The sequence below is a fragment of the Plectropomus leopardus genome, chromosome 7, assembly GCF_026936395.1.
Source record: "Plectropomus leopardus strain MGB_pleo_1.0 chromosome 7, ASM2693639v1, whole genome shotgun sequence".
Taxonomy (NCBI): Eukaryota; Metazoa; Chordata; class Actinopteri; order Perciformes; family Serranidae; genus Plectropomus; species Plectropomus leopardus.
In genome coordinates this window covers 24,372,874-24,400,316 of record NC_142182.1, presented here as the reverse complement: position 1 = coordinate 24,400,316, position 27,443 = coordinate 24,372,874, and the positions used below count along the sequence as shown (strand labels likewise).

The window sequence follows — 27,443 nt, the reverse complement described above, 5'->3', positions numbered from 1 at the left end:
TCCTGCGTGGCAAAAAGATGTAAAGCAACAGAATGAATATTCTATTCAACATATAAACTTTTTACTATTTTCTTCCATATGCAATCACTTTGTAATTTCCAACGTTTTGATTAATAACAGTAATTTAATAACATTTTTTTCTCAGTAACTGATTACAATTACATCTATTTTGTAATTTAATTACTCTAACTAGTTACTCCCCAACACTGCATGTAATTAACATCATAGCATTTTAATGAATTTATAATGCTGATTTAATTATAAGAAGGCATCATGTTTGTTGATTATGTAAAATTGAATCTGACAAGTAACTGTTGAAAATGTAGTGGAGTAAAAAGTACAGTGCAGTAAATTACTGTCCAAGAAAAGTAGGCTTTAAATACTCTAAACTGAGTATATACACTTGATTACCTTTTCCAATCATTTTCTTCCACTGTAAAGACACTGAGTTTCGATGAGAGTCAATGGTGACAGTGTTTTTATACTGGCGCTGCCTCGGTTTTAGCGGGTGATATTCAAAATAAAGTGACGTAGTTTGTAGTATGCGCCAATGCCAACGGAGGGGGGCGTCTCCAACTATTTTGTTACAAACACGAATCCGGAGTAAGGAGTCTTTTTCCTGGGTATGTAACAGCTGCTTAAACTAAATAATATTAACAGTATTGCTGCTATATGGAGCGAACGGTGTTTATTTCGAAGCGGGAAGCGCGCTGTGCTCAGTCGCGCCTTTTGTGTCTTGAAATGAATCGCATGGGGGTTTATTTCATAAACGACTACAGATTAGCCTCAAACATAACGCGATAGATGGCAACATCTGCAGGACGTCATTTTGTCGGCTAGTAAACAGTGTCCCCCCGGGTTGTGTGGCGGTAATGTGAGGCATCCCGCTGCCTGGAAGTCCAAACATTTTGTCTGCAGCGTTGTGTGAGCATGTAATGGAGCGGTGGTGGCGGGGGAGGGAGGGAGTTGTTGTGGTGAGACAGGTTAGACATTTTTACTCTCGGCTGTTGAAGTAAACAAAGAATATGATTTGCTAAGAGCGAGCTGTCTGCATGAAATGGGGGAGAAATGGGGCTGCGTGTGGTTTGGGAGCGCGGGGAATGGCGTGGCTCCACCGTGCCGATGTTTCCACACAGCGAGTTCCCGTTTCGTTTGACTTTGGCATTGTTTAGTAAGGGCAACTGGATCGGCTCTTGTCGCCTGGAAAAGATGCAGCCCGCCTATAGGCCCTACTTCACCGTGCCCACAATCGTTCACGCACAAGCGCCAGTTACCAGATGATGCGTTTTGGTGTCTTTTGTTTGGAGAGTGCAGCCTGCAAACACACACGACGAGTGCAGGATCCTCCTCACCCTGTGCACCGTGTTGTTCGGTGTTGTGGGGGGATCTCCACAGCCCGCAGTGCGTTGTTTTTGCATGCTTTTGCACAAAAAATACTTGCGAAGCTGCTTGAAAACACTCCTATATCGTGCGTTTAAAAGCTGGTTTGTTTTTTTATCTCATGCTTAATTCGATCTGGAGCATGTTTTGCACACAATAATTTTGGGGAAGCCAGTTAGGATAGTCGTGGGATACTACGTGTGCAGCAGTGCCTCCGGTCGCTGCTGAGTGCTCTGCCCGGGCTGGAATGAGGAATCCCGGGCTGGTGTTGCAGCTCCGCCTGTCGTGGGCGATGGTTTATTTTGGAGGTTCCACCTTTTTGGGGTTTGTAATGATGGTTGCGTGCGCTGATTGGTTGAGGTGTCCACAAAGAGGAGGGACACGAGTGCAAAAGCGGACTCCCTCCTACAATGTCACGTGTTCGCAAACTCCAGGAAGTAGCTAGTTGTGTAGATCATTTCATGTCATTTCATTTTTTCCGGTCCGCTCATGTTAATGAACAACAGTCCGTTTTAGATTCAAAACACACTATTTCTCATTCATGACCGAAAAGTAGCAGGGAGACAAAAAAGACCCGCCCCTTTTTTCAAAACATATGTAAACAAAATACATAGATGATCTGTCAATTCCAGTTACTTAACAAACAAAACTGTCAGTAAACCCCCAAAGTTTAAAATATTAATACGTGGAGAAGAATCAAAGTCACCTTCAGCAAGGGGACAGATTCTACCGGACAACTTCAAATAGTCCAATTATTCTTTCTTTTTTACATTTTCTTACATTGAAAAATGTTTATACAACCTTTACATTTTTCTGTAGATAATCCCAGAGTTTGATGCCAACCACTGAAGTACACATCTGCTTCCATGCAAACTGGTGCTTTCCCCCTGTGCTCCTCATCCTCTCAAATAAAAACTTTTGTAAATTTTCCGGTAATACTCCGCTTTTGTCCTATACATAACTAGCGTCTGTTACACAATTAAATCTTTAAGTTTGAATAATCCCGATGTAATAAACAGTCTGTAAGTATGTTCTATTGGATCTACTTTATGACTCATTCTCACTGCTCTTTTCTGTAATATAAACAGATTGATAATAAGTCCAATAGATTGATAGATAGGACTCTGAAACTCTAAATATAACCAGCCATAGTGCCTGGTATTATGATGTAGCCTACATGGTTAGAGCAAGTCTAGACACTGTATTTTGTTGTACTGCTATGGTGCCTGGTTGAAAAAATGAGTTATAAAAGTAACTGTTGAATCTGTAGGTTTGTTATATATACCAGGCTGGATTGCCACAAAGTAATAATCTTGTGTGCCTGTCCTGTAGCAAGGCCATGTGTCAAAATCTAGTTTTAAGACCTTTGTTTTTAGTTTAGGGACTGTTTGTCATTTATGAGATGGGAGGTTGGTGGTGCAAAATGGGGGAGGCATTTTAGATATTTTTTTTTAAGCACTGGGGAAGGATTTTTGATTTGGCTTACACTGTGTTCACACTACAAGTGACAATGCAACAGCTACATTATCAGTGAGTGTTGCTCAAGTGCTTGTCAACGTACCACATTGTCATGAGCTTGTGTGCGTCTGCATTTGGTCAAAAAGCACCTTGATTATTAAGTTTGGTTTTATAAAAAATGCTTCTGATCAGTGTCTGATCCCCATTTTAACATCACTTTTTGCCATCCCATTGGATCCCCATGTGCGCATAAAGCCAGCTTAGCATCAGATAACTCAGCTAGATAACATAGAATCACAGCTAGAAACAAAAAATAAATGATTGGATAACGCTTCAAGGCATTGCTGTAGCGCTGAAATAAGTTGAGGCCAGCAGCGACAAGTGTCAGGCGTCAGTTTGTAGCCATGTCACCAACTTCCATTGAAAATGACCTGCCGCTTGTGTCGCTTGTAGTGTGAATGCAGCAATAGAGAAGGGACATTTAACTTTAACCGGTTGTGTATTGTATTGAATTTAGATACACTTAGAAACCCAAAATCTGCAAGTTGGCATGATTTTCTTTAAAAATCTCTAAAATCACAACATTTTTTAGTGCCAGAATCTGTGAAATATGGTGATTTATGGTGAAGTGACTGGAGTGTGACTTCATATGCGATTTACATCATCCGTCTCAAGTGATTTCTATCATCCCAAGCCACACTGCAGCCACACTGATGGGTAAAGTGCAGCCCCTTATGTTATGCTCACATGGTGCATTTGTAAAGTTGTACTACAAGGAGGACTACTTGTTTTGTGCAAAATACTATGAAGCTGCTGTAGTGTGTTATTGTGTTCACTGTACTTAATGGGAACTTTGAGGGAACGGGTCCGCCAAATAGTTAATCAAGCCATAAAAACACGCAACACATTAAAGGGAAAAAATCAAATTAGTTATGCTTTTAAAAGTACAAGTGGACGGCATTTATTCAGTATTCATTATTAAATAAACAAAGATGAACTGATATAATTAATATAATTGAATGTGTTTTTGTAAGGCGAGAAGAAAAGCCTGATGCTTCACTCTCAGATAAAAGATCTGAAGCATCAGGCTGATCTAATTATAGTTGCTTGACTACAATCATTAGCTAATATTATTGTAATATTACATTGGAAAAAAGTGTATGTGTTTGTGTACACTGGGTGAGAAGCCACAACCACAGGAATAAATATCCTATCTACTTATTTATTTCTATGGGAATGACATGTTGATGTGCGCATGGGCCTATGGGGCACAGGTCAAGGGGCCCAAAGTGCCAGGGGCCCTCTTGGCCCTCACCTGCAAAATGTCAGTTAAATTAACACATACCAGCCAAAAAGAGACTGACAGTGACCATTAAAGGGCCAAGTAATTGCAAAGAGATGAAATAACTACAAAAAGGGACTAAACAACCACAGAGACACAAAAAGGACTACAAAGAGACATAAAACAACCAAAACACACAAAATTACTTTGAAGAGACGCAAAGTAGCCTCACTACAATAAGTGGTAAAACAACCTCAAATTATGTATAATGTCTACAAAGAGACTCCAAACAACAACAATTACAACAAAAAAGAGCCAAAACCACTCGCAAGTCTGCTTCTTGGTCCTGTGTAGAAGAGGTGGTGGGGCCTTTTGCATTGTCTCATAATCTGCCAGTGAAGTTATTGCAGTTGCTATAATAACCCATAGTAATGTGAAAAAAATGTGTTTTTGCCAGTCGACTTTTGGTGTATATATATGTTTAATATTTCTCGCCATACGTAAGCCATCCTGTTTTGTATATATTTATTATTTTATAAATGCAAAACATCCCTTTAAACATGTTTTAGCTGTGAAGGAGGATTATGTTGTGCAGGATAAAAGAATAGTGCTGCAGGAAAAAAGAGGCATATCACTTTTATTGGTCAAAAACACACTGAAAGTATAATGTCAAGACATTGCAGTGGGTCTTAAAGTTACCTCGGATGTTACACTATCCACATAATACAAGCGGGACTCCTCTGTATTGTCGCGCTTCAAGTCAAAATGGGCGTGCATGGCAACTGTGCGATAAATCCTTGACTGACAGCTCAGATTCACAACCCAGGCTCTTCGCCCCGCCCTGCTTCGTATCCTCTGAACGAACTGACCAATAGTGACTGTCCGGGGGCGGGACTATACATGAAAACCCCGCCTCCCCCTAGAGCTAACCGAGCGGAGATTGTTTTCCTCTCTCGGGGAGATTTTCACTTTGCAGCCTCCAGCTTGCATTATTTTCAAATCACACGCCACTCATAAGTTGCCTTTAGCACAAACGTGACTTTGGTACCTTCCCCGGCCAAAGGTGTAGCGGTTAACCCACAAATAACGGATTATCAAAGCATCATCTGCGATCTTCAGCTTGCTATTTGGGAGAGGGGTGAGTTCATTAAGCAAGCTAACACAGCTAGCTACCGTTAGCAGACGTTTTAAGTACATCACACCGGGAAACGACGTTTCCTTGCATGTCACTTACTCAGAACTAGAACCTATATGAGTACTCTAATAGACCGATAGCCATTGCTCGCTTCAGATTCAACTAAACATACCAGATCGCTGAGCTGCATGTGCTTCCCAGCTAACCCCGGACGGTGCTCGCTGTCCGGCTAACATGTTGTTTACATTAGCTAGCAGCTAACTGGCAGCCCACAACCCCTGTCGACAAAACAAGTTCTCTGCGTGGTTTATAGAAAAAACCTTTTCGTTTACTTGTAAGCTGGATAGGGAGCCAAGCGGTTAGCAAGTCCGCTACTTTCCGAGCGTACCTGCTTGAAATGGAGTGTAAATTGCTGCACTCCTGCGCCACGCTCTAAATGGCGGGCGTGGGGGGGAAGCGTCGTGCTGTAACTCTAGGTCGGTGCTTGTGTTGCCAGGCCATAAAGGGGATGGTGAATCGCTGTTGTCTGCTAACGGCTGTTAGCATGTAGCTAGCAGACACAGCTGCATTTGCTTGGCTACAGCGTTGCTACACCAAGTGAAGTTATCTATAAATACTGCAGCGTCGCTTTCTTTGGCCGCGAGGATTTCGCTGTTGCACAGTCGGAAGCGTTTCTTGTACACTTTACTGTGACAGACATTGTGTCACTTTTGCTCGACATTCGCGTTTCTGAAATGTAATTTATTCTGCCCCCGTCGCCTTTCGTCTTACGCGTCGTTTGTCTTTAACGTTATTCACTCAGATGCTTATGGAGTTGTTGCTGTGTTGAGGAAGTTGTGAATGGCAGACGGACTCCCACGTTCCCACAGCACCTGTTTGTTGCATCGATGACGTAGGCTGTCTGTATTTCATTGGCTGCGGAGACTGAAGTTTTACATTCAGAGCATGCTAACGTTTAGATGCATTTGGTCGTAGCTTGAGCACTGAGCAGTGGTGGATGAAGTACCTGAAAGCCACATTTGAGTAAATCTGCGTAGATTTTCCACCAGATTACTCTGGTAGAAGTTAAAGATACCTGTTAGCAGTGGTGAATGGAGCACCTGTAAGCCATACTTGAGTTAAAGCACAGATTTCATAACAGAAAATGCCTTTGGTAGAAGTTTTTTTTAATGATACTAATTCTTTGAAACTTGTAGCAACATCACTTGCTGCTTTCAGACGCCTTTCACATGTACTTAAACTTTCAAACCCTTAGTAAATTTGTGTATTTTTGTTTGTTTGTTTCAAAAACATGGGGGAAAAGGCAATGGGCAACCTGGTAAGAAATGTTGTGCAAATTGCAAGAAATAAGTAGATTCAGAAAGTTTCTTTAAAAGAAAAAAAAGGTCAGGAAAAATGTTTAGATAAAAAAGAAAAACATTGGGAAAACTATATAATTCCATATTTAAAATTATAATTCAAAATTATTAGGCATTTTCAACACTTTCTATTACTCATATTTGCATTGTTTGTTTTTTCCCCTCGTTTTCCTCTTATTCTTTCTTAAACTGCTCATTGACTTCTTCCCATGTTTTTGAAAAATAATCAATACAATTTTCTGAGATTTCAAAGGGTTAAATAGTAGGGGTGGCCCCATGATTCAGTTCCATCATGATACTTCAGTCACAACACAATGTTATTGCAATTTTAAATGTTTAGTGAGTATTGTGATGTGATCTGTTTGATCAATCTATTTCTCCTTATCAATTGCATATTAAAGAAGAAACTTGGTCAGCATTTGTTTTTATCTTATATATTGAGTTTGGAAAAATTATGGAATTTTGTTGTGTAATAAAAGTGTTTCAATAATGTCCATCTGTGCGACAGTCTACTGGTGACGTAGTTGCTCTGTTGTTGCGTATGAAGCAGGATGGAGCTTCAGGTTGGAGGCTGATCGGCACATCTCTTGTGTTTACAATTCTGGCCACAGCGCTGTTGGCTCTGTCTGTCGGCAAATTCAACCAAAAGTGTAATCAGACACTTGAAGTCATTCTCAAATAACACACACAAACTTGATCTTATGTTAGTGTAACTTTGACCTAGTTTTAGAAATAACATCCACAAAAGCATAAAACAAACTTAAAATGGCATGCACAATTACAATTTAGTAAATCAATACGTTCCTGTGTAGTTGGCCTCTGTTAACCCTCAGGTGTCTTTGTGCCTCTAAAAGCATTGTGTGTTTCATTGGCTATATGGTCAGAGACCATGTAATCATTTTCTTCCCAAGCCAAACAAGAGAAGTGGCTAGCTGGCACTGTGTGTATCCATAAATTCACAGATGGAAGTAAAAAAAAAAATTACTGCCATATGCTCCTCAGCAAAGTATTGAATGAAATCAGGGAGGTGATTTAATGGATTCTGATAACTTGACAGAAGCTTGCCGGTATAAAATAAGGTCCATATGCTTTTTGTTTGCAGGTCTCTCAGCTCTTCCGAGTATGAGTTCATAATGAAGCGGCGACTGGAGGATCAGGAAACGGTTTTTGCGTCCCAGCAGCGGCGCCTCGCTGGCAACGCGGAGGCTTTCCAGCATCGTGTCCTGGCCCCTGCTCCAGCTCCAGCTGTGTATGAGGCCGTGTCGGACAACATGCAGCCCACAGCAGGCGTCCAGTACTCCGTCCCCCAGGGATACCAGGTATACTCCGCTTGTCTGCTGCAGATTTTTTTTTTTAAAGATTACTGACTTTTAGATTTAAAACTAGGCCAGATGCAGAAACAGTTTTAAGCCACCTGTCGCTCATAACTCATTTTAACCCCTGTCAGCTTGTGTTGCTTTAAATGATCCTTTAATTACAAGGTCACAGTGCTATCCATCACATATCCTAACAGAAATACTGATGTTAACTACTTGCCGTCACTGTTATAGGTGTCTCTGCTTTCCCAGGTTCCCACCGTGGCCCAAAACAGTGCCGGACATGGGCACACTCCGAGCCCAGCCGTCCATGGCGGGTCCCACCACCACAGCCCGGCAGTCCAGTCCCATGGGCCTTCAGTGATGTCAGGGCACAGCCATACAGCTGCACCTCAAGCCTCTGCACAGGGCCAGCAGTTCCAGAGGCTCAAGGTCAGTCAGCCCATCTTTTTTTTACAAGTTCTTATACCCCTTTTCCACCAAAATTGGTGCATGTTAGGGTTTTTTTTAAAACATGAAAACCTGCTAAAAATAGGTTATAATATAAATAGGTTATAGACTCCTTTCCCATTGTCAGTAGTAGACAAAGTAAGTTAAAGTAAAGTTTAAATGCCACATTATTGATAAAAAATATATACATTATCTTTTAAACATTTAGCTGTGCTTTAAGGCACAGTTAGTGGGGAACCTATCAAATAAACACATTGGGGGTTTTAAAGAAATGTGTGTAATTTTAGACCATTAACTTTTTGCATAACTTTTCTTGTTGCTTTCAGGTGCTTTTTAAAAGTATTTAAAACTTTGAACAAATTGGTGAAGTTTCTTGCAAAACATAACATAAAGGCAGTGAGCAACTTGTTGATTAATATTTCACAAATTAATAGATTTTGAATTCAAATAAAAAGCTGTGGAAAAACAAAAAAACTACATTTATTATTATCATAAGTACATATTTAAAATCCTGTTTAAAAACTTGTTGGTAATTTCTGTTTGTTGTTCTTTTTTTTTCAAACTGTCTTTTACATTTTTAAAAAAGCTAATTTCTTGCTAATTTTGGGGTGATTTCTTCTTTCTGCAAATGATTATAGTTTGGACAGGTTTTTTGGTTAGGTAAATGGCCTGTTTACCTGAATCACAAAAAGTCCTAGTTTCCCCTTTAACTCTGGTTGTATGCATGTAGCCATGCAGGTGGTTCACAAGGCACATTTAAGCAAAACCATGCTGCAGTAGATTTTTTAATGTAACAGTTTATTACCTTATGTATTCATTTACTGCTTCTTTTCTCAGTGTCTGTCAAGATTTTGAAATTTCATGCTGGGGAAAATTGTCACTGAAAAGTTGTTATATGTCAGTTCTTTTACTGTATAAATGTCATGTGTTTAATATCAGTTTCAAGACTGCTGCCAAAAGTGAATGTAGGAAAAAAAAAAAAGACTGGCGGTCAGACTGATGAAATTAACTTTCCCCTCTTCCTCCGTCCCTAAGGTGGAAGATGCTTTGTCTTACTTGGATCAAGTGAAACTGCAGTTTGGCAACCAGCCTCAGGTCTACAATGACTTTCTGGATATAATGAAAGAGTTCAAGTCTCAAAGGTGAGGCCAGTGTCGCGATTTTACAGGAAAACACTGTGAATTCTGAGGAGGCACACGCACATTTGCCAACTTTGTGTTCAGAAAAGTAGCTTCATGGTTAACTAATTTAATCAGTTCAGTAAAAATAATAATGTATGTCCCAGAAATGATGAAAAGTCTTTTACAAGTCTTTTGTTATTCTTGAAATATCATGAAATGTTTTTGCACCTATAAAAATAATTAGCATATTTTCACTGACCTACTTTGATGAGGATGACCGGCCTGTTATTTCTGTCACAGATGGGAGCTAAAAGATGCATTTGTACAGAATGTAATGTCCAAAGAGCGTTACCTGCTCTTGGTTTGGTAAAACTCTTGACATCCTACAGTGTTGGCAACTCTTGAATGCACCTAAAGTCATATCCCAGGTACAGCAAGATGACATCTGATGCAATACAGCTGCTGCTGTATCCGTCAGATTGGGACATTAAATGAGGATGAAACTGTGACTAGGGTTAGGGTTGTTATAGAGAATGTAAATGCAAGGTAATTTAGGAGATTACTTTCAGAGGCAGCTCAGCACTGTTTGTCAAGTTTTTATAGTCATAAATATGTAATGAACATTATGTTTTGCGCCTGGTCAAACTTTTAAAGTTTAGAGTGTAAAGGGGCTTCGAACATTATGATGGAAGTATAAGACGGCCATTCGCTTGCCCAATTATGTCTCATAAGTTGCTGAAGTAGTTTTTCTTGTTGATATTATTTGTTACACAGATTTGGTGCTAAGTGAAGAACCAAGGAACGTTATAGAAGAATCCATGCTGTGATTTGTATCAAAAACATTAACATTGGGGGATTTTTTCCGTAATTAGATGAAGAGAGCTTCTGTTCTTGAAATTGCTCAGAAACTCATTGTCGATATACCTATGAAAGCCATACGTCTTCTGAATGCCCGTGGTCTGTAGTTTGTGGTTGTATAGTTTCAGGAGGCTGCCATTATCCTAGAGGTCACAATGGTTCATTTTACACAGCGTGGTCTAGTTTCAGTAAATGGTCTCACTACAATGAAAGGGCCACTATGAGGACTAAGATCCTCATATGTGAATGAAATTGGGCTTATTGAATCCACAAGAGTCTCTGCTTTCAAGTCACACACAAGTTATGCCATTCCAAGACTGTTTAGGGAACCAAGTATGTATGTTTACAAAAAAAAACATTAATACTGCACCGGACTGCATGTCTGTAAAGAGAAGACTTATGGGTACCCGTAGAACCCATTTTCAGGTATCTTGAGGTCAGAGGTCAAGGGAAACGTATATTTGTTGAGTCACAGTTATTGGTATTCACGTAACTTGTTGCAGTAATGAAAGGGCTTGTTTGGCTCGTACTTCTGTATTGAAGCGCTTACGCTCAAATTACAGACATGATTGACAGGACGAGATTCGGTGTATCTTTGAATTCATTCTGTCTTGTTTTGTATTTTCCAGTATTGACACCCCCGGGGTCATCAGCAGAGTGTCACAGCTTTTCAAAGGTCACCCCGACCTCATCATGGGCTTCAACACCTTCCTGCCGCCGGGCTACAAGATCGAGGTCCAGACCAACGACCTGGTCAATGTGACCACTCCTGGTCAGATCCACCACATCACCCCGCATGGCATTTCAGTCCAGAACATCCCCATAACAGGAGCAGCTACACAGCATCCGCCCCAGCTCCCATCTGCTGCCGCCACCACCGCCCCGCCCCTCCTGACGCAATCCACCCCTGCCAAGATGAACAAGGTGAGTAATTCACAGCGCAAAGTGATCGACGGACACCAGCAGAGTTTTGCAAATAAAAAAGATACTGTTACACCCATCTCTACAAATATTCAAAGTACAAAAAAAAATAGTGAAGCAGCATCTGCTTAAATACTCCTAAAACCGAAATGTCATGCTCTTTCTCAGCCTCTCCAGCCCCAGGCGTTGACATCGAGCAGTCAGAGCAATCCGTCCATCCCCGCGTACACCTCTCCTCGCTCCCCGCCCATGCAGCTCCACCCGCCACTCAGTGGGACCCCCACTGGGCCACCCATGCAGAACAACCAGCCTGTGGAGTTCAACCACGCCATCAACTACGTCAACAAGATCAAGAACCGCTTCCAGGGCCAGCCTGACATCTACAAGGCCTTCCTGGAGATCCTCCACACGTACCAGGTCAGCGTCTGTAACCGACACTCAGTGATACTCCGGTATACAATCGTATTGCAGCTTTTTCTTCTTCTTAATAAAAATGAGGCTTCCACAATGTGTCCGTGGGGGAGTGTTAGTACACTGTTCGTCTGCCCGAAATATGTTGTTAACATGTAATTTTCTGCAGCTAGGAATCTCAATCAAAATGGCAACAAAAGTCAGAAATTCTGTCTTTGCAGTCAGTTTCTTTTGCTGAGGATTCCCTGAGTTTATTGTTCAGGAGCTTTTTCCAGAAGCTGAATCATCCTCAGAGGTCTCTTCCTCCTTCAGTCCAATACACTCTCTGATAAAAACAAAGAATAAAGCAGTTTCGTGTTAAAAATCTGTGTTTTTCCAAAGCTGTTTGCCAAAGCATGGGCTTCCAGATGTTGGATGACTGTGACTTTATTCCATTAAAACAGAAGAAGATCTAAAACATACATCGTAAAAATGTGGCTTAAAACTAGGGACGACCTCTAGCTCACCTGCATCTGGCAGAGTGTGCGCCCCATATAGGCTGAGCCCTCTGTGGTGAAATGACATGGAGCATCTTGTAATTAAAATGACAGATTTCTCTGAGTGTGAACATTGTTGGAAACATTTGGGCTAGTTTAAGAACACAGCTCAACAAATGTATAACATTGGACGGTAGTTGTTTTTAGACATTTAATTCTGGCCCTTACCTCTCTTAAACTCTGAATACATCATATATTCAGAGCAAATATAGAATATAGCAGACTTCAAAGTCTTACCCAGTGTCGCCACAGTTAGGAAGGCTTCAGAACTGAACTTTTTAATCTAAGCATACAAGGAAATTTTGAGCAGAAAGCACATTATCTTTTAAATGTATTGACATCAACAAGAATCTATGTGATTATGTGTACAGTGTTAAGAAAAAAAGAAGTGGAGTTCCTGTTTAAGGTAAGACCCGGTTGATTTGAAATGTTGCTGTTTCAGTGATTTAACCCTCTTAAAAGTGAGCTCAATTGCTTTAGCTTTGTGTGGGCCTGCAGGAGCAGTGGCACAACGACAAGTTCGACCCTATTTTCAGAAATGTCACCTTTTTCATCCTATTGGGGTTTGCAGGTATGAAGAGCATTTTAAAATTAGGGGAGGCCTCTGTAACCTTTCACATTACTTAGCAGTAACTTCACAGTAAACTTGTGTTTGTCCAATACAGAAAGAGCAGCGTAACGCTAAGGAGGCTGGTGGAAACTACACACCGGCTCTGACGGAGCAGGAGGTGTATGCTCAGGTTGCCAGGCTCTTCAAGAACCAAGAGGACCTGCTCTCAGAGTTTGGACAATTTCTTCCTGACGCCAACAGTTCTGTGGTGAGCAGAGACCCTTTTCTTCACTTTAGTGCAGATGTATGAGCACTTGCTTCAGGTATGGAGTCAAAGAGTTGCTTTTAGGATGTGCTGTTTCTCAGTGGGTCTTATTTAGATACTATGCGTTAGTAAAACAGTCCAACCTCAGTATTCAACCTTGTTCATAAAAATGACCTGCCAGATTGATGCCATTGTAATACTTCTGGATATTCAGAAATGAATATAATGTATTCATGTTCCCTTATCTTAATCAGTACTATATCTTCTCCGTAGCTATTAAATAAGACCACAGCGGAGAAGGCAGAGTCTGTACGGAACGACCACGGTGGAACTGCCAAAAAGCTGCAGCTCAACAACAAACAGAGGCCCAATCAGAACGGTTGCCAGATCCGTCGTCATCCAACTCCAGGGACCACGCCCCCTGTCAAGGTACATGCATGCATTCTCAAATACCGCTGAAGCTTCAGTCGACTCCCGTTTTCTTTGTTTCCCATCTGTTTCTGTAATAATTGTATCAGCGTTCTCTCATATGCTGTTTTGCTACAGAAGAAGCCCAAGTTACTGAATTTGAAAGATTCCTCGGTGGCAGAGGCCAGCAAACATGGAGTCGGGACAGAATCTTTGTTCTTTGAAAAGGTGAGCTTTCTGTATTCTGTGTTTAAAATTAATTAGGTTAACATTTCTGTCTACCATTCTTACATTGGGTTCTCATTTCAGGTGCGCAAAGCCCTGCGAAGTGCAGAGGCCTACGACAACTTCCTGCGGTGTCTGGTGATCTTCAATCAGGAGGTGATCTCCAGGGCTGAACTAGTGCAGCTGGCTCTGCCCTTTTTAGGGTGAGTAGTCAGTCACCTCACCTGGAAAATTACATCAAGTTTTTTCCTGCCCAGTTACACCATATATATATCGTTCACATGTTTCTTACTGAATTATGTTATACAGAAAATTCCCCGAGCTGTTCAACTGGTTTAAAAACTTTCTGGGATATCGGGAAATGTCCCACATCGAAACGTACCCTAAGGAACGGGCCACCGAGGGCATCGCCATGGAGATTGATTATGCTTCCTGTAAGAGACTTGGCTCCAGCTACAGAGCTCTGCCCAAAAGCTACCAACAGCCCAAGTGCACCGGCAGAACTCCACTTTGTAAAGAGGTAAGAATGTAAAAGTTAAGAGTAGACATTAAAAAGACTTGGACAAGTCATACATTGCATTATCATCTGTGTGTAATCGGTCAAGTTTTAGGCATTTCTGCTTTGACAGCGAGAGATATAGACAGGAAAGGCAAGGGAGAGGGACACAGTTAGTCTAAAACTCCACATCAATGAGAGTGTGGGCCCTTAAATATGACGCAGTGTGTGTTTCTTCTGTGTACAGGTCTTAAATGATACCTGGGTCTCCTTCCCCTCCTGGTCTGAGGACTCCACGTTTGTCAGCTCCAAGAAGACTCAGTACGAGGAGCACATCTACAGATGTGAGGATGAACGCTTTGAGGTGAGCAGCAACATTAAACATTTATGACTGGACTGCTGATGTCACCACAGGGGTGAAAATTAATTTATTCCCATAGATGTTATGTTTGCCTTTTTCAGGACTTCTTTTTCTTTCTCATCTTTGTTTTAAAACATCCCTGAACAAAGACTTTTGAATTTAGGTAACTCGCTCAGTGGTGAACAGCATTAGATATTATACAGCAGGAGCTTTTTAATTAAAGATAAAGGGCATTCACACACAGCATTGGATATTAAAACTGTGCTTTCTCACCCACAGTTGGACGTAGTTCTGGAGACAAACCTGGCTACCATCAGAGTCCTGGAGACGGTACAGAGGAAGTTGTCCCGCATGTCAGCGGAGGAGCAGGCCAAGTTCCGCTTGGACAACACGATGGGCGGCTCTTCAGAGGTCGTACACCGAAAGGCCATCCAGAGGATATACGGAGACAAGGCACCCGACATCATCGACGGCCTGAAGAAAAACCCAGCTGTGTCTGTCCCCATAGTGTTAAAGAGGTGAGACCTACTTCTAAGTTGATATTTTTTAATTTCCTTTTTAATCAGCTGCTTTGTCTTTTAATAAATAGAAGCTTTTTTTTTCTTGAACTGCAGGTCTGTTTTGTAGTTTTAAATGTGGTGAAGAATCAGTCAGGTGCATGTACGCAAACACAAAGATTCACAAGCTCTCTGTTTACGTAGTGCAGTAAATGTGTGTACAGCAGCTTGTTTCAGGGCCAGACTGAGGCTATGAACACCAGCTTATAAACTCACTAATCCACACAGGGGAGGAAAAGCCAATATGATGCTGGAGTGGTGGATTTAAAAATGGCTCCTGAGATTTAATGTATGTTTTTATATATTTATTTTCTATATATTTTATATACATTCTCAAATTCTATGAAGGGATTTGAAAAGAAGACTTTTAACAGGATTGTTATTCGGTACTCCTGCCTGAAATGCATAATGTTGCAGCAGATGTTTGTTTCATGTGGCGACGTGAACTAACAAAAGCGATACCTTTTGTTGTAGTTTCAAAGCTGCAGATTTTGGTTTCAAATGTATTTCAGAGATTGTGTCTTGTTTATTACTTGAATTCTCCTCTAACCAGATTAAAGACCAAGGAGGAAGAGTGGCGGGAAGCCCAGCGAGGCTTCAACAAGATCTGGAGGGAACAGAACGAGAAGTATTACCTCAAGTCTCTCGACCATCAAGGCATCAACTTCAAACAGAACGACACCAAAGTGCTTCGATCCAAGTCCCTGCTGAATGAAATCGAAAGCATTTATGACGAGGTACATTTCTGTCCTTTGTACCTCAGTTGAGTACCAGCACTAACACTTACCATCGCTTTTTTATATATAAGATAAACTCCACTCTGAGAAACTGAATGTCAAATAGGAGACTATCGGCGATACTGCATAAAAATCTGAAAGGACGCGGTAAACTCACTACCTATGCATCAGGGAGATGAACCCAGTTATATTCCCTGATATTGCTAAATTGAAGTTTTCCGAGCTGAAATCACTGAAACAACATTGGTGTTGTGTGACGTCTTTGAGAGTATTTCTCATGTCACAGAAACCACTGAGAGTCAGACTGTTTTGGATGTTAATAACACACTGTTGGTGATATGCGTCGCTTTTGTTTTTGTGCTCTGTACTGATCTGAGACTCTTAATCCCAGCCCCGCCATTTCCTGTCAAAGCCGGCGGTGTCGGAGTTATGGCACTAAGGTCCCCGAAGACCCCCTGTAGACAATAATTGTTTGTTTTCAGGTTTATAATATGTACCAGAGTTCCAGATTATGTAGGATATCATTACAAAAGATGTCCCAATCAGGTTTTTTTGCCCCTGATCCCAATTCGAGTCATTTCATTTTGAGTATCTACCGATACTGAGTCCTGATACTCTGATACTTCTGTTATAGTAGATAATACAGCTGCACAATGCATACTTAAAGTAAGCTTCTTTAAATGTATTAAGATCATTCCAATATCAGACAAAATCATTGGTTATGTGCATCTAAAATGCTGAAATTGAATTATTCTTGCTATGCAGCGCCAAGAGCAGGCGTCCGAGGAGAACGCCACTCCACCCATAGGCCCCCACCTGACGCTGGCGTACGAGGACAGCCAGATCCTGGAGGACGCAGCTGCACTCATCATCCACCACGTCAAGCGGCAGACCAGCATTCAGAAGGAGGACAAATACAAGATCAAGCAGATCATCTACCACTTCATCCCCGACATGCTGTTCTCCCAGCGGGGCGAGCTCTCCGATGTAGAGGAGGAGGAGGAGGAAGAGGAGATGGATCTGGAGGAAGGCGCCTCCAAAAAGCACAACGGCGTCCCTGGAAACAGAAGCCCCTCCAAGTCCAAGCTGCTGTTCAGCAACACGGCGGCACAGAAGCTGCGCGGCTCAGACGACGCTTACAACCTTTTCTACGTCAACAACAACTGGTACATCTTCCTGCGGCTGCACCAGACGTTGTGCTCGCGTCTGCTGCGGCTGTACGGGCAGGCGGAGCGGCAGATCGAAGACGAGGTTAGGGAACGAGACTGGGAGAGGGAAGTCCTGGGACTGAAGAAGGAGAAGAACGACAATCCGGCCATCCAGCTGAGACTGAAAGAGCCCAGTGAGTAACAACAGACACCCTCTCATGTTTTATGTCCTTTATTAAACAGTACTGTGTTGATTTTGTTTGCTCTTGAGCATAGATCCTGTTTTCATTGACTTTTTTCACATTCTTGCTCCCTCTCACATAATTCACATTCCTTTTTTGTCCTAGAGAAAAGTATGTCAAAAATGTTTGGAGGCTTATTGCAAACAATGGACATTGCAAGAGCAGGGAATGAATAGTTGTATTGAAACTGATAGATAAATAATAACACGAATAAACAGTGAATGATAAAAACACAAAAACTCACTGTATATTGAAGTAGGAAATCACTGTATTTGGAAAATTAAAACTGCTGCCAAAATGAGCAATACTTGCCAAAGTTGATTGCTTTGGAACTCTGTCATGTGCGGATCCACTCAGCCATCTGATTTTTGTCTTTATAATGTTTCCTCTCTCCAGTGGACATTGAGGTGGAAGATTACTACTCCGCCTTCTTGGAGATGGTGAGGAATTTGTTGGATGGAAACATGGAAGCTTCTCAGTATGAGGACTCGCTGAGGGAAATGTTCACCATTCACGCATACATCGCCTTCACAATGGACAAACTCATCCAAAGCATTGTACGGCAGGTAAGCATCTTTTTGTTGTCTCCCCTCCAGTTTTCGTGTGTGTTATTTGGCAGTTGCATTAAAGGGATGCTTTGGATTTTCTGAAGTGGAGCTATATGAGGTACTTATCCATAGTCTACTGTATTACATACAGTAGATGGCAGTCAGAACATCCAGTGTTTGGAGAAGCATGCAGGACTACTGACACGAAACTAAGCAATTACTGCTGTGGACGGGGGCAGCAACAAACCATTTAGCACCCATACATGATTGAGTCACCAGAGCCAGAATCAAATTCGGAGCCAGAGGACACTGACCTGCCCAAAAAACAACCGTGTTCTTCTCAGTCTGTAACAGAATAGTAATCTTTATTTATTTTTTCAAACAACAGAACTCAACGTCCCTTGTTCTTGTATAGTGTAGAGATGGAGCTTATGCTCCATCATGTTGTCAAGCAGGCTTTTGTTCACGCCCAAAAAATCCTGAACACAGAAATGTTGGAAAATCTCTGGACTTCGCCACACTTGCAGACCTGCAGACTATGTTTGCGGGACGGGAAGCCTGTGAGTGCTGCCGACTGTCCAAATCTACAATTCATCCAGTACATAAGAGGCCTTAAGGGGACTTTCTGTAGACTTCCAGAGAGTCTCGCTCAGGGTGCAGACTTCATTGGACTTGGAAGGTTTAATTACATTTTATAGCAAATCGGACATGATGCTCTAATTTTTTCCAAATGCCAACTAAAAAACTAAGTAAACTTATATGTTGCTCAATTGAAATGTTAGGCCAGAAATAATATTCAATCACATCATGGCACAGAAATCTGCAGAAAGTTAAATAATCTAAATTCATTGTGTTACTGCAGCCCTCTCTAAAGGCTACAAACTCTGCAGTGTAACACCAATATACACGCGAAGAAAAGTGACTGAAAAACAACAAAAGAAGGCCGTCCAATGTTGGTAATATCCAAATTATTTAGTCACAGTATCCTTATTTACAAACATTTATGTGTTAAATGTGTGTAGCCTGTATGTTATATAGAAATGTGTGATATCATTTTTTTCTGTCACAAAAAAGCATTTACATGGGACAGAATATGACAGCAGCGATCACCGTGTGCATGATTGTATTTGGCGCCCGAAAGTTTCCACGGCAACGAGTTAAACAGACTCAAGGCCTTTCTGTCAAGTGTTTTCTAACATATTTAATGTGTACAGGTATAAATCTTTATCCTATATTTAAACTTGCTGGTAAGCCAAAAGCGGTCACGGAGGTCTGTGGCCCGGCTTTGCGCCGCTTCCTCCTGTCAAAGGAGGTATCCTGCAGCTCTGCGGAGCTCTGTGGCTGGCTCTCAGGCTTCAAGACGCTTCCTGGCACTCTCGTCTCCTTTCTAAACCCAGCGTTCACACCCAGATGAGCTCTTAAGAACCTAAATTTGACACCAGTGGATCTAATGCGAATCAGTACTCTGTAGTACCAGTGTTATTCTGTCATCCTTGAAAGTATTTAGTACAATACCCAACCCTAAATACAAACAAACTAACTTAGTGAGTCAGCAGTTGACCGACAGCTCAAAAGGATACCGGTGGCTTTCAGGAGAGCGATATAGCGGCTCAAGTTTCGTATCAGAAAGGGCTGTCTGACGGAAAGATGAAAATATTCAAAATGTAGGTGTATGATTGTATGATTAAACTGATATAAATTTTTTTAGGGGGCTAAAATGCTGCTGTCCCTGTCCACTGCAGCACTTTGCTTAGCTTCCGTGTCAGTATTCCTGCCTGCCACTTCAAACTGGGGGCGAGCTGACGGACATCTATTGTATGTAATACGCTGACTATGGATAATTACAATCCCACTTCAGAAGATCCTAACTCTCCCTTAAGCCTCCGTTAATTCCGTGACATTAATTTGGACACTTTTAATTAGTTGTATTCAACTTCAAAACAATTCCCTTTCTCCATCCAGCTCCAGCACATAGTGAGTGATGAGATCTGCGTCCAGGTAACGGACCTCTACCTCTCAGAGAGCGCGAATGGTGCCAGTGGAGGAACCATGTCCACTCAGTCTTCAAGGAGCTCTGCGGAGGCCATGTACCAGCGAAAAGCTGAGCAGCTCATGTCTGATGAGAACTGCTTCAAGGTAAACACATTAGGCTCATACCGTCTTTGTGAGATGATGCAATTGGATTAGAGGAGATGAAACACAGTGCAGAAGTTTTAAAAAGATATGAAAATTATTAAAGTTCATGTAAGGAGAAGTACTTAAAATTACTAATTTTCCACAAGGCTGCAAGAGTGGCTGCTTTAATTAATCCAGATATGGAAGTTTGTTTACTGCAGAGAGGAACTGAGACCGTGAGGATTTTTCGCATTGTTTTCAATTTAAATTCTGGTCTTGGGTGTGTTCTTAACCAATAAATCTTCTCCATGTTGAAACAAATTAAAACTTGCTGTACACAGTACTCAGTAAGGAGTCTATTGGCATCTAAAGTGTCTAAAATGAGCTCTAAAAAGTTTACAAATCAGCCAGCCTGAAAAACATGAATGTGCTGTCTGCAGTTAACCAAGTATTATGAAATGATGTCATTTTTAAGTTTTACTCATAGAGCACTGGCTGTGTGTAAAAGCAGCTTCGGGCCACGTGCCATACACAAGCACATTCCCCTCTGATGTACTTTGAATGCTTCATTTTTTGCTGTTGATAATCTGCTCGCTTCACACAAGTTTGTGTAGTTTTGTCCAAAATGAAACAACCAGATCCAGTGTCGAAACACATTTTTTAAAATGAAATCACTCTGCAGTGTTTTTTTGTGGCATCGTTTAGATGCACTCTAGTTAGATAGAAAAGAGAGAAATCTCATGAAATACAGTCTAAACATGTACATGATGTTGTTCTCTGCTTAATAAAAAAATCTTTTTTCTAAGTTGTTTTAATGGACTAGGGACCAATCCCAAGTACACTTTACCCAAAATCCAGTTCTTTATATTAGTGTTAACACTGTGTAGTGTTCCTGGGCACGGGGCGCTGACCTGGCTGGAGTCCACTTGAAAAGATGATTTCAGGTACGGTTCATGTGTACCGTACATATCAAATGTGAACACCAACTGTAATAAAACAGTGAAAAGGATTTAATGCGACACTTGGGAATTTTTAAACAGATATGAAGGGGCGCCCCGTGTACAGAGGCTACATCCTTGCTACAACGGTCGCAGGTTCGATTCCAGCCTCGGCCCTTTGCTGCATGTCATCCCCTCTCTCTCCGCCTTTCACACTGGAACTGTCCTGTCAAATAAAGGCGAAAAGCGGGTGTGGGGGGGTTGTGCTTAGGCACGGTACTACTCATTCATACCTAATATGAAAATACCCTCAGATGAAGATTAAGTCGAAATGATTCTGCACTCCAGCCTAAGATGTTGATGTGAAGTGACCTGGTTTGCACCTCAGCCCTCTGAGCCTTCATCTAATCCTGGCTTTTTTTTTACCTGTTGAATTAGTTTTTTTTCACATTTGTTTTGTGTTTGTCACTTTCTCAGGTGATGTTTTCGAGGAACAGAGGGCAGGTGCAGCTCACGGTGGAGCTTCTCGACACAGAGGAGGAGAACTCGGACGAGCCAATGGAGGCTGAGGTAAGAGACTAGTAGACTGTCGATTTTAAGGTTTGGCTCGTTAGCAAAGAGCCACACAATAATTTCAATATACCTATGTTTTTGTTTTTTTGGTACTTTTACAACCTAGTTCAGATTTTTAACACATGTAGAGCCTCTGTGATGGCTGATAAACTGCCAAAATGAGGAGTTGTGCAAATTCCCAACCACAGTGTTTTGGTAATTCTGGTGTCAGCGGGGTACAGTTTGTACCTAATCTGTCTGAAATTTATGTTATACTTGTGCTCTTTTTGCAGCGTTGGTCTGATTATGTTGGACGCTACTTAAACCCTGATTCCACCACGCCTGAGTTAAGAGAGCACCTCGCTCAGAAGCCAGTTTTTCTTCCCAGGTGAGTTGTCTCATCAGGTCATCTATTTTTCAAGAATTTACAGATCTGTTTTTTGAATTGTGAATGTAGTTTTATTTCTTTCTGACTCAAAATAGGGTGATGTTAATGGTAAGAATTTCTTTTTTTTACTACATCACATCCGAGTAAGCAGTAAGCTCAACACATCTCCAATGAAAGTCAAATGCAGAAGTCGAAACATGAGTCCTTTTGAATAAATTAACTCCAAACGATTTGTTCCGACACATTGCTCTCATTAGTCACACTCATTATGTTTGTGTCGGCGCTTGTGAACCAGAAATCTGAGACGGATCAGGAAGTACCAAAGGGGTCGAGAGCAGCTGGACAAGGAGGCGTGCGAGGGCGGCAAGAAAGCCATGGAAAAGGAGAAAATGGAGTGCATGTTCAAACTCAACTCTTACAAGATGGTGTACGTCTTTAAGTCTGAGGATTACATGTACCGACGCACTGCCCTGATGCGAGCTCACCAGGTATTCACTGCTTTTCATTTCTGCTACTCTAACCCTCCACATCACTGGACTCAACATGACAGACTCAGTTAAACTGGGTTTAAGGTGTGGGAGGAGCAGTGAGGGTGGTTTCTCCCTGAGTTCATGTGATTGGAGGATGTGGGTTGGTCTTTATTTAAACATATTCATCTTTATTAAAAATTCACAGCTAAAAATACATTTAGCAAAGAAATAGGCTTTCTGAAATCATTTTTTTTAAATGCATTAAAAACAACGTTTTTTTGCAGCATCTGCAAAAACAATTTTGTGATGCAGATGTAATTAACCCAAAAATGTATAGTTCATATTTTTTTTTAAACATGTATGAAATCATATCAAATGGAGATTGGCAAAATGAAATCTGACTCAATAAGTCAAAGTCAAGTTTTCCAATGTAAACATTGAGTTTATTATTCAACGTTTAAGCTCTCAGAGCATTTAAATGTACTTTTTTAAGAGGAGATAACTCATAGAGAATTACAGGTAATTTTGCTAATTACAACAATTTCCTTCAGGTTGAAGAATTAAAGACTGACTGTCTTTTACTTCAGCATGATTCTGTTTCCTCCTCAAACTGTTCAAAGGAATAGACATTATAGGAAACACCTGTATCCACTTTCTTGCAGAGAGCACAATAAGAAGACTGATACTGTTGTCATATCTTAACATGTAGATATGGAGCTGGAGCCAGCAGACGGTTAGCTTAGCTTAGCATAAAGACTGAGGTCAGGAGAGAGCAGTTTTGTCAGTTTACTGTGCAGGTGTGAGAATGATATCGCTCTTTTCATCAAATTTCTGGCAAGACCGCAGTCTCAGTAATTTCACTGCCATGCATATCAAACTGTATGTCACAACTCGAATGACAGTTGAACTTTGGTGCTTTTCTCTGATGCAAAAAGCTCCTGCGGTCACATTCAGACTTCAGACAAAAGTGGTCAAAAGTAGCACTTTTTTTTACTCTTATGTGACTCAACTATTTTCTCATAACAGTAAAAACAGCACGTCACCAGGAATCAGATCTTTTCAGTTTTGATTTGGTCCACTTTCATATGCGGTCCCAAAAGTCAATTAGCAGGTCTGATTTAGTTATTGTTCAGAATTGGTGTGACCTTTACACCACTCTAGATCGACATTAGTCACAATTTTGCACTGGTGAGAGTCACTGTGCACACAGATACATAAGTACTGAGGGTCTGTTTCAATGAAGCTTTTCACATCACATTCCCAACACATCCGGACCCATTGCATCCACACACACCTCCTCAGTGTAGCAGCCATTGTTCCACAAAAAACCAGAATTAAAAATGTTGCTCTTTTTATCCTCAGCCTAGTTTTCTGTTCACAAATTTGCTGACGTCCATTGCACTAGAGGTGCAACTAACAACTATTTTCAGTATCAATTAATCTGCCCATTATTTCATCCATAGATTGATTAATGGTTTTTAAAATAAAATGTCAGAAGATAGTGGAACTTTCCAGTGCCCAAGGTTTTTTTTGTCTGACAAAGTCAAAAAATCGAAAGCTGCTCAGTTTATTATCATGTAAGAAGAAAAGCATCAAATTCTTACATTTGAGATGTATGAAACCTGCAGATGTTTGGCTTTTTCTCCTTCAAATTTTACTAAAAGTTTTACTCACAGTCAAAATTGTTGCCATTTAATATCCCATTGATCCATGAATTAACTAATTGTTGCAGCTCTACACAATCTATATGTAGCACATGGCAGGGTAGCTATGTCAACATGCTCTTTTTTTTTTAAATCTTAAAAAAAGCACTAACCATGTACTGACTGTCTCCAGTCACTTTAGAGTCTCAAACCCTGAGAGTGTAGATGTCAGCGACTGCCCGCAGAGTATTATAACAGCATCTGGTTTCTCCTCAGTCACATGAGCGGGTGAGCACACGACTGCACAAACGCTTCCAGGCCTGGGTGGACGCGTGGGCTAAGGAGCACGTCACCCGCGACATGAGCGCCGAAACCAATAAGTGGCTGATGGGCGAGACGCGCGACGGTCTGTTACCCTGCACCACCAGCCGCCATCCAGAGATCCTTCACTTCATGAACATCAACAAGTACCGCGTCAAATACGGCCCGCCCAGCAAGGCGCCGTAGCCAAGAAGAAACAGGAGAGACTGAATCCTTGGGGTATTGGGTCTGAAGTCAAACAGGTCAGGAGTCGAGGTAGGAACGAGGGCTTATTAATGTGTTTTTAAGGCCGACATGGGAGCACAACTAAGCTAGCTTACCGTGTACGTTGCACCCAGGGCGGCAGGATTACTGATTTTTACCAGCGTTTTTAGCTGGGCCCATTTCTTCGCAGGGCCTTCGGTGCCAAAACTTAGGAATCGTCATGATCCAGTCACAGACCTGAGCTCTTACCAGCACTCGAGCCACTTCTCAAACTTCCCTGAGCCTTTTTTTTTTTTTTTTTTTAACGAGGCTTAGTGGCGTAACAACAGTGAGCCTGTGAGAGATAGAGTGGTGCTTTTTTTGTACTTTATCACAACTGAGCTTCGGTTTCGACTGACCGTTTTGTCTGAAGCCATCAAGAGTGAGAGCGCTCCATTGAAATCAGTCATACAGGGATTTCTTTATGATAGTGTTATCCATGGAAAACAATATGGTGGACAAGTGCACTTATTTAGAGAGGAAAAAAAAGTTTTGTTTCCCAGATTGAAGGTTTGAAACGGGAGCACAACAACATCTAAGAGATCTGGTTCGGACATTCCTGCGTTAAGGCCAAATCACAATTATGTACCTATCGCTAGACGGAAAGAGGGTTTCCCTTTCCAGAACACATGGCAGCATTATTAGAAACTGTGCCTGAGCCCCAAACAGTATTGTCAGGTTAACATCAAATAGCACTGTTGCATTTATGTAAAAAAAAAGACAAAAAATTACCCTTACAACACTGTTTGGTCTCAGACTGTAAAATTGTATAGCTTTGAATGTCAGTTACTGACATGTATTCCAGTGTATGTGTTGTGTATATATATTATATATAGTTCTATTAACACAAATGATCCTCGCCGCCCTGGATGTCAACCTTTTTAAAACGCCCTCTGCCAGTACACCAGCTCGCGCACACACACACACACACACACACACACACACACACACACACACACACACACACACACACACGTCTCATTCTGGGAGGACTGTCCACATGCCGCTCACATTGTAAATACACTGTACATAGTCTCAGACTTTTTATGACAGATCTGTGTTGTTGTGCTAGTAATACTTTCCAAGCTTACTGTGGACTTTAGTGATAAATGGCTAAAGTTAGTATGTATATGAAAAAGACAAATGCAAGACCATTTATTACAGTTTTTACCAAAGGGAGTTGATTATAAAAATAGTTGTTTTCTTCCCCCCTTTGTGTGTTCCTTTATGTCTTCTCTTTTTAATTTCTGTAGTAAAAACGTGGAAAAGTAGAAATGTATCCAGGTCTTTCAGTTTTTATATATGAGATTCTTTTTCTTCTGAATGTGACATTTGGTTGGCTAAAAAAAAAATCACTGCCCCCCCTCTTTTGACAACCAACACCGTCCGTGGCGATGGTGGGACTCATTTCATTTTGTCTTCAGATGAATGGACTCCACAACGGTCTCACCTTGTGATGCACGCTTCCCTCCCTGGATAGATTTCTGCTGCAAACATCACCCCACAACCATATTTTTGATAATGGAAAAAGTCACACGAGCATGTCTTTAGTCCCTTTATTTAGACATTATTTAAAGTAATAATAAAAATGACATTTGTAGCCTAAGGAGCCCTTTGTGGAGTTGTTGAGTGATTCATTTTGTTTCTACAGTAGGCCAGAATGGACAAATCAGACATTGGCCATTTGCACTCTCACATCGGTCACCATAGTTCTCCTACATGCTCAGTACAAGTTTCAGTTGGTTGAAATCTATAACCTCAGCTGCCAGATACCTCTAAATCATACACACCAGACATTTGAATTAATTAATCATTTTTAATGAGTAAAATTCATCCATCCTTTTCTGCCATTTATCTAAATCCAGGTCACATTAATTGAATTTACTATATCATTAGAAACTATATACTGCTGGGAAGTACAGAGAAATGTCATATAATAATAATGAGTAATTCTAGGCCATATTCTCCCCGCTGGTTTTCAATCTTACTTTCATACTGAAATGTTTTTTTTGGTTTGTTTTTAACTAATTTTCATCAGTATCAAGACAATATATTGATCGCATATAACAGAAGACAGTGAAATGGGTATTTACTCGATTTAAAAATGTCTAAAATTTAACATTGATTACATTTACAAAATCCAATGCAGAGACAAGATTTAAAAAGCATTTTTTTTGAACATTCATTAATGAGCAGTTGTCAGTATGAAGGGTTTTTTTCTGTCAAATGATGGTTTCCCTTACAATCCTGCAGAGGGAGTCCTCGAGCTGTCAAAATATGGAGCTCCTTGAAGTATGCACATACTGTACTGTTTTTTACATGGATGAATATTAAGCTTCCTTGTACAGTAGTTTAATTTAAAAGATGTCATGACTTGATTTCATTACAGTTTTCCAATCTTAATTTACAGGTTATGAATTAGCTGATAAATGTGGTAGTCTGTTTTTTTTCTCCCATGATTATTGGACCAGTCTCAATTTTCATCACACCACAAGCAGTAGAGAAGCAGAATTTGGCCGTTAGCTACTAATTTCTGTTTTCATTCCTGAGTTTCTGTAGATTTATTTATTCTGTAACACTTTCTATGACGCCCTTGTCTGTAATGCAGTATAAACATAACCCTCTCATGCTCTCTTAAACATTAAGGGGCTGTTTGTTAATTATGAGGCTGAAGCAAAACAGAAGGCAAGTCTTATATTTTTTTCGACACCGGCGAGGAACTAATGTTTTTTATATTGGCTTAGGGGAGAGACATACAGCCTTTAATGGTTGTATTTTGTATTTATTTTAAATACCTTTTAAACCACATAAACCGTAACAGGTTTCAAAGGTTTGTTTTATTTTTAAAAATGTCAAAATTACAGAATGTATCAGCCAGACAGTGCTTAAACACATAATGTGCAACCAAAACATTGTAACTAAAAAAGTAACTACATTTAAGTTTAAAATAGTGATAGTTAATCAATATCGCTTTATTCTACACGTCGCATTTTAAATTTTGCCAAAAATA

General features: G+C 40.9%; 1 protein-coding gene across 3 annotated transcripts; it reads left to right on the top strand.

The window, feature by feature from the left end:
• The first annotated feature begins 563 nt into the window (after positions 1–563).
• Positions 564–26,039, top strand: sin3aa (SIN3 transcription regulator family member Aa). Of its 3 annotated transcripts, none has more exons than XM_042495862.2 (21): positions 564–623; positions 7,716–7,932; positions 8,164–8,361; positions 9,415–9,521; positions 10,988–11,282; positions 11,448–11,696; positions 12,892–13,044; positions 13,315–13,470; positions 13,588–13,677; positions 13,759–13,877; positions 13,984–14,194; positions 14,418–14,534; positions 14,811–15,049; positions 15,642–15,825; positions 16,591–17,167; positions 17,612–17,781; positions 19,726–19,899; positions 21,294–21,386; positions 21,662–21,756; positions 22,052–22,244; positions 24,146–26,039. In XM_042495862.2, exons 2-21 carry the CDS (start codon positions 7,747–7,749, stop codon positions 24,374–24,376), a joined length of 3,837 nt encoding a protein of 1,278 aa, XP_042351796.2. In that variant the 5' UTR covers positions 564–623; positions 7,716–7,746; the 3' UTR covers positions 24,377–26,039. The 3 variants fall into 3 exon arrangements, with proteins under 3 accessions (XP_042351796.2, XP_042351795.2, XP_042351797.2); XM_042495861.2 differs by lacking the exon at positions 564–623 and adding an exon at positions 5,030–5,258; XM_042495863.2 differs by lacking the exon at positions 564–623 and adding an exon at positions 5,031–5,258 and having other exon boundaries at positions 8,182–8,361.
• Positions 26,040–27,443: the final 1,404 nt, after the last annotated feature.